At 31.6% G+C, this 19,215-nt stretch overlaps 1 protein-coding gene and 4 non-coding genes across 5 annotated transcripts; 4 read left to right on the top strand and 1 right to left on the bottom strand.

Annotated features, from left to right (window-relative positions):
* Positions 1-741: 741 nt before the first annotated feature.
* LOC133306830 (uncharacterized) lies at positions 742-1,272 on the bottom strand. Its single transcript, XM_061507211.1, has one exon. It carries the CDS (start codon positions 1,270-1,272, stop codon positions 742-744), a length of 531 nt encoding a protein of 176 aa, XP_061363195.1.
* Positions 1,273-13,813: 12,541 nt separating this feature from the next.
* LOC133306847 (small nucleolar RNA R12) lies at positions 13,814-13,894 on the top strand. Its single transcript, XR_009750965.1, has one exon. It is a non-coding gene; the product is annotated as a small nucleolar RNA R12 (small nucleolar RNA).
* Positions 13,895-13,969: 75 nt separating this feature from the next.
* On the top strand, positions 13,970-14,051 carry LOC133306846 (small nucleolar RNA SNORD24). Its single transcript, XR_009750964.1, has one exon. It is a non-coding gene; the product is annotated as a small nucleolar RNA SNORD24 (small nucleolar RNA).
* A 415-nt stretch (positions 14,052-14,466) lies between these two features.
* Positions 14,467-14,547, top strand: LOC133306848 (small nucleolar RNA R12). Its single transcript, XR_009750966.1, has one exon. It is a non-coding gene; the product is annotated as a small nucleolar RNA R12 (small nucleolar RNA).
* Positions 14,548-14,622: 75 nt separating this feature from the next.
* Positions 14,623-14,706, top strand: LOC133306845 (small nucleolar RNA SNORD24). Its single transcript, XR_009750963.1, has one exon. It is a non-coding gene; the product is annotated as a small nucleolar RNA SNORD24 (small nucleolar RNA).
* Positions 14,707-19,215: the final 4,509 nt, after the last annotated feature.

Raw genomic sequence — 19,215 nt, 5'->3', positions numbered from 1 at the left:
AGTTGGTGCATCTTAAAACATCAAATATGTTGAGATATATAGTTTCATGTTGAGATATATAGTCTCACATTGATTGGATGAGCAACTAATATGATCTTTATTAAGAACCTTGAGGTCAACAACTCAAAAGCTAGCTCAAGGGGTGCGAGTGCCCAAGGTCTTATAAAAGTCATATTAGTTGCTCATCCAATCAACATGGAACTATATATCTCAACAAAATATGCTAACGATTGAAACGCAAAGAAACTTGGCCTTAGGATAATTGTATGCTATCTACATATAAGTCTCATAACATTAGAATAAAAAAAATGATATTCTAAACATCCAATATAGTGAATAGAAAGGTAAAACAACAATTAAAGAGAGATCTCAATACTCCTAGCACAAGGAATTAACAAGTGACACTTGAGCCCAACTTCAATTTTTATTAGATCTTATTCCAAATACAATCTTAATTGGACAGTAAAACACATGTCTCAGAAAGACATGTAGGTACTACTTAAATTGTAACTACACTTTGCTCTAGAAATCCATATATAAAATTCTGAAAACAACAATGTATTGACAGAGATCTCAGGTCAAAGTAACAGACAGGTCATAAATTCAATTCCTAACTGAGTCTGCTAAATTGCAAATAAACTTTTTAGAACACCCTGAAGATTAAAATTTACCTGTTATGAAAGACTAGTCTTTTTTATCATTCTGGGTTGGATTTGCCTCACCACAGACACATAAAATGAGTTAATCAACTGAAACAGAAACCCTCCCAAAATCCAAATGACTAATCTGATATAACTCAACCCAAACTTTCTCTGCTTCAAATCCAGCATTGACAGTGACACTATCAATTTCCCTATTCCTCTCCACCACAACAACATCATCACCATCATCATCAATATCTTCATGCCCCATCTTGCATTTTTTATTGGAATCTTGACCCTTTTTCTTGTTCTTATTCCCCAAACCAAAACACCTCCTTACAACCACCCACGGTGCCTTAACAAAAGCCAAGGCGAAGCAATGCACAACCGCACAAGGGCAACAACAGAGGGCAACACAATCAGCAATCAACCCTGCAGTGCATGACCTGCAATACTTGCCTGAACACTCTATCTGATCCCCACCACCGTCGTCCGCGGTGGCGAACCTGTTGTTGTTGCTGCTGCTGCTGCTCCTCCTCCTGCAGGTGGTTTTTGTGGTGGGTCCATCTCCTCTGCAGGATTCATGAGTCGCTTTGCTACGTGAAACTCGAGGTTGTTGTTTCTGTTCCATGTGATTCTCTACTTGATGCCCCTGCAAAAAGCTTTATATATATTATATATATATATATATATATAACAGCAACTTCAATGACAATAACCCTTATGATTCATTCGTTGACTCCTCTACCACTTCCATTTCAACGTCGCTCACCATTGCCATATAAATCTTTGTTCTCCGTGTCACATTATTCATATACTAATTTTATACGTGGAAGTATCAGTTTATAAATTTTTATAATAAATATTTACAAATTATATTATACTTCTGAATATCCTACTTTCGTCGAGTAGTTTATAAGAGTTTATAAATATAACACATTCCTTTGTCTCTCTCACACACGCGCACACACACATGTATATATATAGGGGTAGGATATTCTTATATAAGAATAAGAATTTTTATGTCAAATTTTAATCATTGATTTACTTGCATCCGACAGCTCAAATATCTAATAAAAAAAAATCGATAGATATAAATAAAATCAATGATCAAGATTAAAAATATAACTTAGGCTTGCATCTGATGACTTAAATATCTAATATATATATATATATATATATATATATATATATATATATATATAGGGTTTGGTGTTTGTCATTTTAAATGACATAAGTTATGTCATTTTAGGAGAGAGATAGATACAGAAAAACAGAAATCATGGGAGAGAGAAAATGAGTGGTTTTTTTAATTTAAAATTCAAATTTTCTGTGTCTGTATCTCTCTTAAAATGACATAACTTTCTGTCATTTAAAATGACAAACATTTTTCCCATATATATATATATATATTATGTCTATTTTTTATGCTATTTTTTTATTTTTCTCCAATACTATTATATCATTATCTCAACCAATAATGATAGGAGAGAGATAAAGTTCGGTTGATATCATGATCTAATGAAAATAGGATGAAAAAAGATAATGAAATTCACATTAATATAAGAAAAACAAGTCTTCTATCTAATTTTAATCATTTATCTACTTGCATGCTCTCAAATCTATAATAAATTAAAATTGTTAGATATATAAATACAATATATACGATTAAATGTTGGTGTAAGTTGTATAAAATGGTGGCTTTTGCAATGTGGTAATAAAGAGAGAGTTGGAATTTGGCAAAGTAACAGAGAGAAAGATTCACGCGCTTTACGTAGTTGTGGCCCCTACATTTAGTCCAATAGCCACTGAGACTGAGAAGGGTACTTTTTTTTATTTTTATTTAAGGAGACAGTGGCTTGGGACTTGTGTTGTGTAGTGTGTGGTATTTTCCCTTTGAGTTTGAATGGGGCACTCATGACTTTTTACCTTGGACTCTAAATTGACCATTTTTGGAAGTGAGTTAATGCTATTCACATAATTCGATTCACAGTCTTGTATCACTCAAATGCTAAATTAAACCTTTGGAATCAAATCTGAGTAAAAGCTACTTATCTAAAAGTCACCGAAAAAAGAAAAAGAAAAACCAATTATTAATGATATAGATATATATATGATTGATTTTGATAAGTATATACTATGTCATTCAAGTTTCAACAACCCATACAAGCAAGATCGCATCCATTTTAGAAAAAAATAATACACATAATTCTGAACATAGGGGTGGTATAGATCAATAGTAATCATAAAAAGAATTTAATTTTAATGCTCTAAATAAATTTAGAATAACTATTAACAAAGTCAAATACATTAAATGAAGTGTCAACATATAATTAGATGAGAGAGTAAAAAGTTTTACATTGATGTATATATTAAAATTAACTCTTACAAAAAAATGTATAAATAATACGAAAAAATTAATATGGAAATCAATTTAGGTATAATGATAAATAAAGATAATTTTTAAAAAGGATAATTTTTTATGTGCTATTTTACCGATTGTTTTTATTTTGGTATTAAAATTATATTTTGATTAACAATTTTATAATAAAATGATTAAAATAAAAATTTATTTATTAAATAAATTAACAAAAATAAAATAACCATTTATAAAATTTGGATATTTTACCAAAAGAAAAAACTTACAATAAGATGCTTTCACTAAGGGGGAAAAAATACAATAAATACACTATTGTTGATTGTTAAAGGAGAAATACAGCCTGACTATGCACGACTTGTTTAGTTTATAAGTTAAACGAGTTAATTTGAAAAGATAAAAGCTTAAATTGCTAGCTCAGATTATTTAAAGGCGGTGAATGAGTTAACTATTAAAAAATGTATTAGAATCAAATTCCTATATTAAAAATATAAATGTTGGATTTACAAAAAAAAAAAATATATATATATATAAATGTTGGAGATTATATGTAACCGTAGGTTTGAATTCTTTGTAACGTATATTGTTTGAATTCAATTCTTTGTAACCGTAGGTTTGAATTCTTTGTAACGTATATTGTTTGAATTCTTTGTAACCGTATGACTGTTTAGATAGAGTATTTATTTGTTTTAGTCGGTTACGTTGTTACCATTTATTGTATGTTCGCCTATTTAAAGGCTACCAATGAATGAGATAAACACACAGTTGAAACATCAAGTTTATCTTGGTATCAGAGCTAAGATATCATAGGATGCATGGCCTAGCCTGTTGTGCCACAAGTCAAACCAGATTATTCTTCCTTAATGTATCACGTGCCTTACTGTTTCATGCAAATCTCCCTGTTGATTTTTGGGAGGAGAGTATTCTTGTTGCTGTTCATATAATTAATAAAACATCTACAAGAGTTCTCCAAGGCAGGTCACCACATGAAGAATTGCATGGAGTTAAACCAGATTATACATACTTGCGCACGTTCGGTTGTCTGTCATTTGCTAATACAAGACCGAAACCAACTGACAAGTTTGCTCCACGTTCGCGACGATGTGTTTTCATCGGATATGCAATAGGGCAGAAAGGTTGGAGATTGTTTGATATAGAAGCGCAACAAAGCTTTGTGTACAGGGATGTAAAATTTTTTGAAAATATTTTTCCTTTTCGCGAAGCTCCAGTACAATCTGTTTCTGCACCAAATTCTCGTGTGCCTACAGAGCCAAATTACTTTGACGAAGGCCAAATTGTCCATGACGGTTCTGATGCATCAAATGACAGCCCAACGCCTAGTGGATCATGTGTTCCTCTGGACGATAGGGGGAGTGTTTCGCTGGAAGCAACACCAACTAACAAAGTTGCCGCTAGGGAGTCCTCCTTACTAGAAAGAAGTTCGAGTTCTAGTGATGCATCAACCCAACAACAGTTGCTGGAAGCAAATCTGCGTCAAACAGTCACACGCCAGCACTTTTGCCGTACCAGGAAGCAACCATCTTATTTGCAGGACTATGCATGTCAAGTAGCTGAAACACACACTCCTTCATCTCTCCCTACTCAAACCAATGTCACCTCAGGTACTCGGTATCCTATGTGCAATTATCTTAGCCTCACTAACTTTTCTAAGCAACATCAAGATTTTGTTTCAGCTATTGACACAGGTTATGAACCACGTACATTTCAAGATGCTATGAGAGACTCCCGATGGGTGGAAGCCATGAGGGCTGAAATCACAGCCTTAGAAGACAACCATACATGGTGCCTCACGGATTTACCTCCTTGGAAGCGTGCTCTTCCAAGCAAGTGGGTGTTTAAAATAAAATATCGTTCTGATGGAACGGTGGAACGGTATAAGGCAAGATTGGTGATTGCATGTAATTATCAGATTGCCGGAGAAGATTACAGTGAGACTTATGAGACTTATGCACCAGTGGCAAAGATGGTGAGTGTACGTACATTGCTTGCAGTGGCTGCAGCAAGAAACTGGGAGTTGCACCAGCTTGATGTTCATAACGCATTCTTGAATGGAGAAATAAGTGAGGAAGTTTACATGAGATTCCCCCTGGATTCAGTACTGGGTCTAAGCATAAAGTATGTCGTCTTACAAAGTCATTGTATGGTTTGCGCCAATCACCCCGAAACTGGTTTTCCAAACTCAGCAGTTCGTTGACGGCATATGGATTTGTTCAGTCAAAAGCTGATTACACCCTCTTTACTATGCAAAAAGGGAAGGTGTCTCTTGCACTTTTAGTTTATGTCGACGACATCATCTTAGCAGGTAATAATCCACATGCTTGTCTTGCAGTCAAGGAGTATCTGAATCAGTGTTTTAAAATAAAAGACCTGGGTAGTCTGAAATATTTTTTGGGTATTGAAATTGCCCGCAGCAAGAAAGGAATATTTTTATGTCAGCGTAAGTATGCCCTGGATATTCTTTCTGATTCTGGGCTCAGTGGATGTAAACCGGCGATTTCCCCCATAGAACAAAATCATCGTCTTGCCTTGGATGACGGACTAGTATATGAGAACCCTGAACTGTATAGAAGACTCATTGGTAAGTTGATTTACCTCATTATCACAAGACCCGACCTGAGCTATGTTGTTCATATCCTATCTCAATTCATGCATTCACCGCGCCTAACTCATTATGAGGTTGTTCTCCGGGTTATTCGATATGTAAAGAGAGATCCTGGTCAAGGACTTCTCCTCAAATCGGATTGTGACCTAAAAATTCATACCTATTGTAATTCGGATTGGGCTTCATGACCTCTTACCAGACGATCTCTCACTGGTTTCTTTATTATGTTGGGTTCTTCACCCGTATCCTGGAAGACCAAGAAACAAGTAACGGTGTCTCGCTCTTCTGCAGAAACAGAGTATAGATCAATGGTGCAGCTACAACAGAGATTGTGTGGCTCAAGTCGTTTCTCACCTCTCTTGGGGTCACTCACTCAAGTCCCATGGAATTGTTTTGTGATAACCAAGCTGCTTTACACATTGCAGCGAATCCGGTGTTTCACGAGCGTACCAAGCATATTGAGTTAGATTGCCACTTTGTACGTGAACATATTCTAGCCAAGCATATTACAACAGCTCATGTGCCTTCTCGTTCCCAACTTGCTGATTTGTTTACTAAAGCCTTGGGACAACGCGAGCTTCTTAGTTTTCTTCCCAAGTTGGGCATTTCATCCTTACATACTCCAACTTGAGGGGGAGTGTTGGAGATTATATGTAACCGTAGGTTTGAATTCTTTGTAACGTATATTGTTTGAATTCAATTCTTTGTAACCGTAGGTTTGAATTCTTTGTAACGTATATTGTTTGAATTCTTTGTAACCGTAGGACTGTTTAGATAGAGTATTTGTTTGTTTTAGTCGGTTACGTTGTTACCATTTATTGTATGTTCGTCTATTTAAAGGCTACTAATGAATGAGATAAACACACAGTTGAAATATCAAGTTTATCTATAAAACGATAAAGAAATTACTTTCAATGCATCTTAAACTAAAACATAAAAAATTCAAAATATTTTGGTTGTGTTTGATTAACAATAATATAAAAAGAATAACATGCACAATAATTAATAACATAAGTAGTTGAGTCACAACTCAAAACTTTTATTTAGTTTGTTGTTTTTGATAGGTAAACAAGTAATAGATTTAAGAATCCTATAACAACGATGTGATAGATTTTAAAAACAACACAATAGATAGAAGGATATGATGAAGGAAAACTAACCTTTTACCTCTGAATGACAATGTCGTACGTGACAAAGAAGGGGGTAAGGGGAACAAGCCAAGGATGAAGGAAGGAAGACAGGGAGATTAAATATATAAGGATTTGAGGTCTTTTATTTTTTATTTTATGCACGGAATTTTATCCAGTAATAAGTGATCCAGTTAAATATTTCTCATATAAAATTATTAACTTTAAAGATATAATAATATGAAAAAGACAAAAAAATAAAATAAAAAAAATTGAACATTTTCAAAACCAGAAGCGCCTCTTGTTTTAAAAAGGGAAGGATGAGTTTTCTCATTTCATAATAGAAATATCTCTCAGGTTACCTAATTTGGTGAAAAATAAAGATCCAGAGTTTTATGATATCCCTTGACTTACTTTTTGTCCCGACCTTCAATTATTTCACAAAACAAACAAACATATATTTTTTAAGTCTATTATCCCTTATTTTTAGCAAATCATGCACACCCTTTAAATTCAAGTTCATATCCAATTTCAAACAAATTAAATATTAGTATGTGTTGTCTACTATATATTTTTGTAAAACTTTTATTTTATGCTTTTAATAATTAAAAAACTAATTAAGTTAGTAAAATGATATTTTCCTTTTAAACCTTTATATTTAACTAGTGTATATAGCAAGCATTATGTACTGAAAAAGAAAGACAATCAACTAGTCAACTCATAAACACATGTTCACCATTTATCCATTAAACGAATTGACCAGTTTATTCATAAATTAAATATAAATAAGTTAATATATTTATGTTCAGTCAATTTAAATTTAATGACTAAGAAGACCAAGTGAAGGATTTCACCAATTTTCGTGGCGTTACTTTTAGAGGCAACAAGAGATGTGGCACGCATGTAGAAGCTCATGGATGAAACCTTTAGGTTCAAAATAGGGAATTTGACCCTGTTGTGCACTTTTTATGGCTATTGCAGGTAAAGAAGAAACTGAAATTAAGTGACAGAAATGCCTCTAACAATTAAAATAGTGGTAGAGGCAGGTCAACAATGCAAAATGCATATAGTAGGTGAGAGGGGTAAGACACTAAAAAGAAAGTGTTAATCTATATTAGAGTGTAACATGTTTTTACCTAAAATGTAAGAGGTGGCAAAGCAAGCAATCCGTCGTGTCTTATTCCATTTTTTAAAGTGGGTTACAAAATTCAAACCACCCCGTCTCACCTCTAACTCGTCCCACTAACCCGCTTATGTGTTTCAGATTTTCTTTCATGATTCAATTTTGAAGAAAAGAAGGAAAAAAAAATAATTTTTCATACATCAGTCTTATTTGTAATTGGAAAATGATTTATAAGAAAACATAAATAGCACCAAGTTTCAAAGTGAAAAAATTTGTCAGGACAAAGTACTATAATAACCAGACCATCCAAATCACCAGCAATACAACCATATTAAGAGCCAAGATAAGAAAATTTCAAATCGAATAGTATGCAATTTGATTATTTATTTGAAGTAAAGGCCAACACCAACTAGGTTAGTCTAGAAACAATCAGGATAATTAGTTATTTAATTTAAATTATTTTATGTTTACCTTATCTTCAAAAATTAGAATACGATGCAAATTATTTAATTTAGAATTAGGATTGATTTCCCTTATCTCCTACAATAATTAGGTTGTTCACTTGTTTTTATAAAGAGAAATATTTTTCTCAAGTTATATAAAAAAATTTATCTCATGTCACAGACACATCGCAATTCGAGCCAGTATTTTTTTTTTCTTTTAACCGTAGGACCCACCCAATTATGTCTCTACATGAGATAATACTATCTCACGTAGCATGAGAAAAACATTGCCCTTTTATAAATTGTTAAAACCTAGTTCTATAAAATCCAAATTATTTAGTCTCCAAAATTCTTTTCTCTCGATCTTGTGCTTTCTTACTCTCTTCTGCCAATTTCTTAATTCTTCCCTTCTTAATATGTATTATATATATATATATATATATATATATATATATATATATATATATTACTTTTATTTTTATAATATACAATTATTAAAAAAAAGGAAATTTTATTATACAATTACTTTTATTTTTATAATATACAATTATTAAAAAAAAGGAAATTTTATTATACAATTTTTTTGTTATATTGAGAGATGATATATCAATTAGTTTTTAAATAAATTTGTATATTTAATTTATGGGTTTGTTTTTTCTAAAGTTACTTTAGATAACTTTATCTAATGTTCATCGAAACGACGTTGTTTTAGGACGAAAATCATGGTGTTTTTGTAATTTTAATTTATTTCAGGGTTATAATAGTCTTTATCATTATATTTTTTTAATTTTTCAACCTCAAAACGACGTCGTTTTGATGAACATTAGACAAAGTTGTCTAAAGTAATATCGGAAACTTTTTCCCCTTAATTTATTTAATAAAATAATTCAAAATAATCGTTAAACTCGCTCTATAATATACCAAGATGAAGAAAATATAATGTAAAAGTGATTATTGATGTCGAAATTGAAATTTAATGAGCATAGAAATGACGGGAAAAGGCAAAATCCCATCAATTGCCAAATTCTTGAAACATCACTCGCTATTTTTACTGTGAGATAGGAATCGAATGGTTAAAACTTAAAAGCAAGCCCTGCTCTATACATATATAGTATGTATGTGGTACAAGGGATTATACTAGGTGAAAAAATGGAAATGCATTAATAAAGAAGGAATATGTTTTGGAAAAAGAAAGAAAAAAATTTATTTTTTAAAAAAAACTGGAAAAAGTGAGATTTTATAATTTAAGTCCCACATGACAAGACACTATAATTGGTACAATAATGCTCATTCACGTGGATTCCTTAAAAAATAAAAACAAAAAGATAAATAGTAGGAGTAGGTTACTACTATTGGTCTAAGATTTGAGTAGATAAAAAATCAATGTAAAAAATAAGTATTTAAACATGATAAAAATGATTTCTTTTACTTTTTTAAAATCTTAAAATAAACGAGCTTATAAAACAATTGTTAGTACTTAACTACTTAAGGAACTTAGTTTGAGTGAGAATCCACGTCTTATCAACATGTAATTCAATATAAAAATAAAGAAAAAGTTGTATTCTAGCTGGTCTTATCTATAGTAATTGCCCAATTTACCTTAAACAAGAATTAAAGAAGACAGTAAAATAAAAAAATGGTGGCTAGAGTTTCGTTTAAATAAAAATTAACGTGGCTCTTTCTCCAAGAGATCTGCCACTAAAATTAAAAAAGAAAATAAGGAAGAAAGAGAAAACAGATCTGCTAATGCTTGCCATGTTAATAATTGTATCAAATTTCTAATCTTATGATGTATTATTGACTATAATTAGTTCATGTTGCTGCCGTTAAACAACACATTCTTTAACAAGGGCTGTTAAATTTTTAGAGTTTATCAACTGAAGTATGACATTCTTAACCTGTATCAAATTTTTTTTTTTTAATATTTTACTGTTGAAAGTGTGATAAGCTTTACTATAAAGAGAAAGATGTCAATGTTTCCAACAATACAAATAATTTTAATTTTATAGGAATAATGGTGACCAAAATTCTACAACCTACTACTAATCCTATAGGTAATGTGATTTTCTCTTACATTGGAGTCGTGACTTATGTGTACATAGTACTCCTATTTTGGGTTTATGACATAAACAAATTGAAGTCCCATTTGTGGAAACAACAAATATCTTGATGTCCAATAAATGCTAAACCTATAAATTCTTTTTGGAGAGTGAAAGAGGTGTTTGTTTTAATTGCCAAAGGGTATTATTTCTTTTCATATAGCAGGATTTGATATATCTTATCTTTCTGATCATTTTGATAGATTATTCTCTTTGAAGTTGTATGCACACACAATGTGTAAATTTCAAGCATCCTAAAGTCAACAATAGAAGTGGCCCAATTCTTAATGTACAAGTAGTGTGTTTTCTGGATATAAAATTGAAGTATGGAGAGATTTTAATAGAAATCACAAATTTAATTAAATATGAAAAAATAATATATATCATATATATAGTTAGCACTACTCTTATAATTCAATAAAAGACATGTCATCAACCCACTCTTCCCCAGACCTTAAACCAAAAACATGAAAATAGAAACCTCTTGACATTAATTTTAATCATTGTCAAGGTTGGTGTGTAGAAAAGAGTTACACAAATGTAATGCACCAGAGGGAGGAATGGAGATCCGAAATGCAAATAGAAAGTATTTGTTGAGATATATAGTCTCACATTAGTTGTATGTGCAACTAATGTAAAGTTTATAAGACCTTGAGCACTCTCACCCTTTGAGCTAGCTTTTGGGGTGATGTATCCCAAAGTTCTGTACAGTATTGATTGGAAAGCTATCCATGATGTACTATCCAATTCAAAGTTTAATATAACAGTAAACAGATTTCAACTGAAAATATCATAATCTTTGGTTGCAAGCATTTATGTTCTTAACTTAGAAAGCTCAAATCTGAAGACTATAGGACTGAAGGCTAGTGCACTAATTATTAACTCAAAACTGAAATACATTGACATAACAAAAAGAAGAGCTTAAGAGAGTTACCTCAGTGTGCAAGAGTGACCCTTCAGAAACAAAATGAGAATAGCCTTCCAAGTTAAACTCCAGAATTCATTCTAACAAGATTAATCTAGTAGTGGCATTGCAAGCACAAGCATAAACTTGATCTGATATATAAGAAGCACCCATTTTATACAACCCTTGATTTTCTAGAGAAGAATCTCTTTCTCTCTCTGCCTCCCTGCATGCTTTATAATTTATTTTATCGTAGTTTGTAAAACTTTATTAATTAAAAAACAAAGCTATTTTATAATCATCAAATCTCAGGAGAACAATATATATATACATGTGTAGAAAAACTGTCTCATATATAGAAAGAGAAAGAGAGAGAGCTCACAATCAAGGGAAGTGTGTGTTGAAGAATCCTGATGAGAGGGAACATGTGGAAATGTTTCTGTTCTCCATGACTCTTTTTTTAAGTTACCCAACTCTAATTACCTCTTTGAAGTGATTTGGCTCCCTGGGTATTCTCACAAGTTTTGGTTCTTTGAGTCGGCTACGAGACTAATCCGGAATGCGTCTACTTACCTCTTTGAAATAAGTTGGCTCCCCGGATATTTCCACAAGTTACGATTCTTTGAGCCGATTATAAGACTAATCCGGAGTGCGAAGCTATATTAAAATATTTAAATTCCTCCCAAAAATGACATACGAGGATCGAACTAATACCTTTTCTTTTTCACTATTCAATTCCTTTGCTACTAACTGAGCTACCACCGTTTAGTTACGTGACTCTTTTTCCGCTGAATCTGACCGTATCATATGTTTGATTTTCTTACACCTGACCTGAGTAATATTCAAGCACGTGAGAGGCAGAGTGCACGTGCACCCACATTGGCTTTGTTGTGGCTGTGGGGGTGTCAAATACCAACTCTTCATGCACTTTGCTCTGTTTGTAAACAGAGCAAAATTTTAGATTTCAGTTCAGACATCAATGAGGGGAAAGAAACTGAAAGCAGATTAGGATAAGGGATTTGATTTTCTTTTTGATTCAAAAGAGAGATTTGGGCGGTTTGAAATTTAATGTGCAAAGCCTTTACTTGTATAAAGTGATAATTTTATAATACTATGAGTTTTTCAAGAAAAAGGGTTGTTTGGAAAATTACTTAGATTTGGATAATCCAAAGGTTAACATTTTAGAACAGCATTCTTAATTTTTAACATTAAAGTCAACACTCTAAATTTTATTCATGCACAAATAGTTATATATATAAAATAGAAAGTTGTTTTATTTATAACCTATTTTTCCTTACAAGCTCTTATAATTATTTTTATGGTAGTAGGAGAAAATCGAATCAGCAGTTACAAATAACATTAACTGAAAATATATTTTGATTTTGATTCAACAATCATAGAAGTGATAGTAAGAAGTAATAAATATATTTTTTCCTATAAAATACGGGTTATAAATAGATTTCACGCAAACACAACAACCAATGGACCTCATGCTTCTAAAAAAAGAGAAAATCATTTTTTCACGTTGTTGAAGATTGATTTATCATGTTAAGAGGTATCGAAATTCGTGCTATCTTCTTTTTATTTTTTAGTGAAAAAATAATCATGTGGTCATGTTATTTGATCATAATCACTCATTTAAAAATCATACATTTTTCTCTCTCTTATCTCATTATCAATAAGTGAAAATGAATGACTATGATCAAATAACATGACCACTTTTCCACATGAGAGGATCCAAATTCTTTTTTTATTTTTCTAACAAGTGACGAGCCTTACCACTTGTTGTGTCTATAACATAAGAGATGTTATTTGACGTGACATGATAAAAGAGAAACCCTTAAAAAAAAAAATGAAATCACGGATTTAGAGCTGAGAGAACAGGAGAAGAATGCTTCGGTCACTTACCCATAAAATATACCAATACAAATATAAAAGCCCAGTTCAATTTTTATTTTTAATTTTGTCTAGACATCCAAAAAAGAGGGCTCCATGATATTTAGAAGCCCAGAGGCCCATACCATTCGTCAAAAAGCCCATACCAAAAGAAATCCATATAAATTCCTCCATCGTTCCCATAACCCTACTCTTAGTTATTCTTTGAGTCGCCGACAGCACTAAACTACTCCTTTTTTTTTTTTATCTTAGTATTCTTGTTCTGAACAAGTGCAAAGATGGGGGGAGTGTTTGTATTCTTATCCCTCTCACTGCTAACACAATTTCAATTCCTTCAATTTTTTTAAATTATTATTATTATGGGTAATGCCCTTAAAATTGCAATTTTTAGGTAAGTTATTTCTACCTATGGCTCCGAGTATCCTCTTATCTAATTGATAGGGTGTTCGGTGACAAGGTTGATACATTTAAATTTTTTACTCATGCGTTTTTTTGTTTTGTTTTGTTTGATAGACATTAATTTTGTTTTATGGGTTTTGCTCTCGTTTAAATTTGATGTTCTACTTGATTTATGATATGATGTTGAGTGATGATAAAAATCAGACGGATTCCCATTGATATATTTTATGCATGAGATCACAACCAGCTACTTCTGACAACATCATATTCATATTTTTTTTTTTTTTGGTTTTTATAATTATTATGCTTTTTGTTATTCGCTCTACATTTGATGATGGGCCAATGAAGCTTCAAAAATATTTGCTACTCTTGATGGGTCGAACCCATTTGATGATTTTTATCCACCAAGATCTGAGGCCTTTATTTATTTATGTTACATGTAGTATCCATAGTATATAGTGTAATGTGTAGTAAAATAGTAATAATTTGTAGACAAAAAATTTATAAATATAACTCTTCTCTTTTATTACGGGCATGCCCTTAAATTGCAATTTTTTTGTAAATTGTTTTAGCTGTTTCAGTGAATATATATAAAAATCCTTTTATGCACGTATATATCCGATAATATATAATGTGTAATCTACCTATGGCTCCGAGTATCCTCTTATCTAATTGATAGGGTGTTTGGTGACAAGGTTGACACATTTTAATATTTTACTCATGCATTTTCTTTTGTTTGATAGACATTAATTTTGTTTCATGGGTTTTGCAGCTTTTGCTCTCGTTTAAATTTGATGTTCTAGATGTGTCCATGGATTTTGATTTATGATATGATGTTGAATGATGATAAAAATCAGACGGATTCCCATTGATATATTTTATGCATGAGATCACAACCAGCTACTTCTGACAACATCATATTCATATTCATTTTCTTTTTGGTTTGTATAATTATTATGCTTTTTGTTATTCGCTCTACATTTGATGATGGGCCAGTGATGCTTGAAAAATATTTGCTACTCTTGATGGGACGAACCCATTTGATGATTTTTATCCACCAAGATCTCTGAGGCCTTCATTTATTTGTGTTACATGTTTATCCCTTTTGGTCGTCCTTCATTCCAGGATTTGCAATCTGATACATTTCCATATGTGCCAGAGTTAAATATCGTTGTAGAAGTTGTTCCTTGACTTTTAAAGTCTCTAATTTTGTTCTTTTTTTAAGCCAATTTTTGGTATAGAATAAAATTAATGATATTGAAAGTCAAGGTTCAATTTCTGCAAATGATTTTCTTGACATTTTTTTTGGAGACATTCCAATCGATTCATTGTTTCCGACTAGTTTGATTCAAGGCGGATCCCGAGATTAAGATTGTAAACCTCTCGGGGGGAAGATCGATTCTTGGCAAAAAAAATTATATAGTGCCAGTGTTGCTAGTAGTTCTAATGCGTAGTTGAGTAGAGTGTTATGGTCAGAGTTTGTAAATTTGTAAAAAAAAAAAAGTTTGAAAATATAACTATACTCAACGTATTAATATCTTTTACTTTGATTTTTCTAAATGACCCCTCAATCTTTTATTATTTTGGCTTGACACTCATTTTCTATCGTAGACTATTATACTTTTCAATCTAATAAAAATTTGACCTTATACTTTACATTTGACATCATGTGACTAATAAATTTATGAAATAATTGCATTTGAAATTTAATATTATCTAGTGTATGTATTTGGTTTTTCAATTGAATTAGTCTATGATGCACCGATATTTCAAAAAGTCTGTCCGACACTTCAATACACATTGCATAGATTCAAAAAAGGATTCAAATGTTGGGTTGTGTTATGTTTTTAGTTTCAACTATTAGCTTCGTTGGATTACGATTATCATTTTATTGAGTTTAATAAATATTTATAATATCTTATATTTCTTTGCAAAGTTGATGGGTTTATAAGTTTAGTTTTATTTTTTTGTTAAATTATTGAATATTAAATATAATATACACTACATAAATTAAAAATATTATTTAATATTGTTATGGACCTAACAAAGGCCCACATTCTAGACGACCCAGGTAAGGTTAACGGCTAAGAGGGAATTAAGGAAATATTTCTTAATTATACTAATCATACTATGACAATAATTGATCAACAATTGGACCCCCAATACTCCTAAAGAAGTCCATTCTTGCAAGTTAACCCATCCATTGTTGTTAAAACGTAGTGTCGAAACGTTTCTACGTTTTAATGACCAAAAACGTGTCAAAACGTTAGTTGAAACGGATTTTGGATCGAAACGGTTGAAACGGCGAGTCAACTCGGTAAACTCAGTTGACTCGGCGAGTTTACCGAGTTGACTCAGTTTTTTTTTTAAAATAGGGGTATTTTTGTCCAATCAAGTCATCCCCAACTTAAAACAAAAAAAAACCCTACCGCTCATTCATCCTTGCGTGCACGTTGCTGACTGCTGAGTTTCTGCTGGCTTGCTTTTTCCGGTTTTCCCCAAAAAACAAAAAACGCGCTGCTTCTTCAGTTCTCCTTCATCAAGCGAGGTATTCTTCTTCTTGTTTCTTCTTGCGTCTTCACTCTTCAGAGCACATTCTTCTTCTTGTTTCTTCTTCAGAGCACGTTCTTTCTTGCTCATTTTTCTTTGCTCCTTTTTTGCTTTTGTACAGTACCGAGTTTTTTTAATAATAGAAGTATGGGTGATGTATCCTCTTCATATCTAACACGCCACCATCTTTTCATACTGATATTAATAATTTAATATAGTTGAATATTCAATATTGAATTTTTATAATTTTTTAATTTTTAATTTTTTAAATTTAATATAGATCTAGTTTTTTATTTATAATAAAAGAAATATTGAATTTCCTAAAGTATTTGATATTGTTTGAAAGTAGAAATATTTGACTGTATTTAATTTTTATAAATATTATTGAAAGTAGAAGTATTTAATTTTAATTCAAATCTAAACAATGTTTTATTCTTTTATTATTAAAAATGATCCAAATTTAATTTACACGTATGTTTCACTCTATGTAATCACTGAGAATTTTATTCCAGTAAAGTAATAGGAAGATTTCAATTTTATTGCATGATGTTGAGCAAAACAGGAAACTAAATTCAATTTTATTGTAATGACTTATATATTGGTGTGTTTTGGTTATATATATGTTGGATATATTTTATTTTTTTGGTATGGAGTAAACTCTTACGTTTCGTTTACGTTTCTCGATTTTACGTTTTTGCTTCCCCCTACCGTTTCAGCGTAGACTCTACGTTTTAACAACATTGAACCCATATATAAATAAGGGGTTAAGCCAATGAGGTAGACACACTCTAAACCCTCTCTCTTAACTAGTCATTGTGCACACACCCCACGTCTTGACTATGTCGTCTTTATTATTGTGCACCCCACGTCTTGACTATGTCATCTTTATTATTGTGCACAGTGATCTGCTGATCTCCAAGGTACCTTCCCCATAGGTACCTCAGAGAGGGCAAACATATTTTATATTAAAAATATCAATTTGTGATTGGACATCTCGATCTACTAGATCGTAACAAATATCATAACGTGTCTTAATGTTTCAATTTAATATATTTTAGAATTAACGTGTCGGAGTGTCGTGTAGTGTCCTATGTCGGTGTCTGTGCTACATAAGAATTAGTTATATTATATTGTTTCTGACATTAGTGATAATGAAAATTTAAAATTGGTTTGGAAATTGGTTGATTTTATTTGTTGAGATTTGTAATTGTAGCATGATAAAAGTATTTCAACAGGGAGATTAATGACAAAATAAACATTCAAAATTTGAATTTATTTTTAAAATAGTATCAATTTAAAATGTTGTGATTTTAAGATTATTAGTTTTTCTTCTTAAATGCCTTCCAAATATAGTGAGTGTTTTAAAATTATTTTATTGGGAAAAATGTTTATCCTTTTAAATGACACAACTTAAATCCTTTCACTCTCACAAAGAGGTGGGACCCACACCTTTATTTTTTTTGTCAACTCTCTCTCCTCCTTTATCTATCTCTTTCTCTCTCTTAAAATGACACAACTTTACCTCCTATAAAATGATACACATTTTTCGTATTTTATTTTATTTTATTTTTTTTGTCAACACTTCGACACGTTAATTCTAAAAAATGCTAAATTTTGATACGTTAGGACACGTTTTGATATTAAATAATAATTTTAATATATATAATATATTTTACATTTAAAAATGCTAAAGTTGACCGTTCCGGTGAAATAATATTTTATATAATGTTATAATTGATTAAAATTTAAAAAAATTTATAGCCAGTACTGCATATCTGGAATATATAGCCTTGTTTACCAACTCAGCGTTACCAGAAAGTGCTAGGCAAATCTCTAGAACTGGATGAACTGGTATCATATATATCCATCCACACGATCTGGTATCAAATCTCCAGAAATAGTTGAATCTAGGCAAATATTTTCCTTATAATAGATCCATTATCATACAAATCAAGAAAAAAGGAAAGCTGAGACGCTATTCTCTCTTTTTCTTCCTTTTCTCCTTTATCTCTGAAGTCAACTCAAGCTTAATTCAACTTTCCTCTTCCTTCAACTTCTTCACCATCAGCATTCTCTTCAATCTTCTCTTTTTTTGGATACTATATGGTGTCTTCTTTTGCTTGCTTGTGGCAATAAGAATAACCCCAGTTTATTTACCTCACGATTCTGCTATCTCCATCTTCTCCTTTAAGCCCCTAGGTTCGTTCTCAAACAAGACAAGCTTTTCTGGTTCAAGGATCCCACCGACGCTTTTCTGGTTCAGAGGTCTGACGAAGAAGAAGAGATGAGGTAGCGTCCAGTGAACGAGATAAGATAGGTTCTCTTTTGTTTATTTTTTAATTTTCATTAAATATTTTTAATTGTAATTTTATTTCTTGTTTACCAAAAAAATGCCAAAACGTGTCCATATACGTTGACCGCGTGTCAGATTCGGTCAAAATCGCGTGTCTCCTTAATCAACGTGTCCCAAAAAATTGACCGCGTGTCAGAATGTGTCAGTGTCGAACACGTGTCCAACACGCATTTTTTTCCTAAAAATTCCGTGTCCGTGCTTTAGAGGCTGCACTTAGTGCCTATGTTTCATTAGCATTAATATTTTCGAAAGCAGACAAGTTCTTGGAGGTTTACAAGTTTAGGCTTGATTCTTGGGCTTGGGCATTGGGTTTATTGTACATGTAATTAGTACCGTTAAACTATAGGATATACAAATCTTACGAAATAAAGTTCATTCTCAATTCTATTTTCTCTTAGAAGAATTTTTTTAATTTTAAATTCAATTTTTCTGTGCTTTATTTAATCTATATTTCTTTTATAAAAAATATACCTAATTTAAAAGAATTTTTACGTCATAATGAGATGCAATACTGGGTTGGAAATGGATCAGACCCAACCCATCAATCCAAAGCCCATAATTTTTTAGCTCTCCCTACTCATGAGCCCGACCTAGGGACTGAGGTGGGTGGCCGCTTTTCCTTAAAAAATTTTACATATAAAATAATGTTTTTTTATTAATAATAAGTTATTAATATTAAT

The sequence above is a fragment of the Gastrolobium bilobum genome, unplaced genomic scaffold (assembly GCF_033153095.1).
Source record: "Gastrolobium bilobum isolate Gb01-03AN ecotype WA unplaced genomic scaffold, APGP_CSIRO_Gbil_v1 utg13820, whole genome shotgun sequence".
Classification (NCBI taxonomy): Eukaryota; Viridiplantae; Streptophyta; class Magnoliopsida; order Fabales; family Fabaceae; genus Gastrolobium; species Gastrolobium bilobum.
The sequence above is the reverse complement of the archived record's forward strand: the minus strand, read 5'-3'. Positions and strand labels throughout refer to the sequence as shown.

Bases quoted from the DNA above. Each gene is read 5' to 3' on its own strand.
- LOC133306830 (XM_061507211.1), bottom strand. From the start codon at position 1,272: ATGGAACAGAAACAACAACCTCGAGTTTCACGTAGCAAAGCGACTCAT.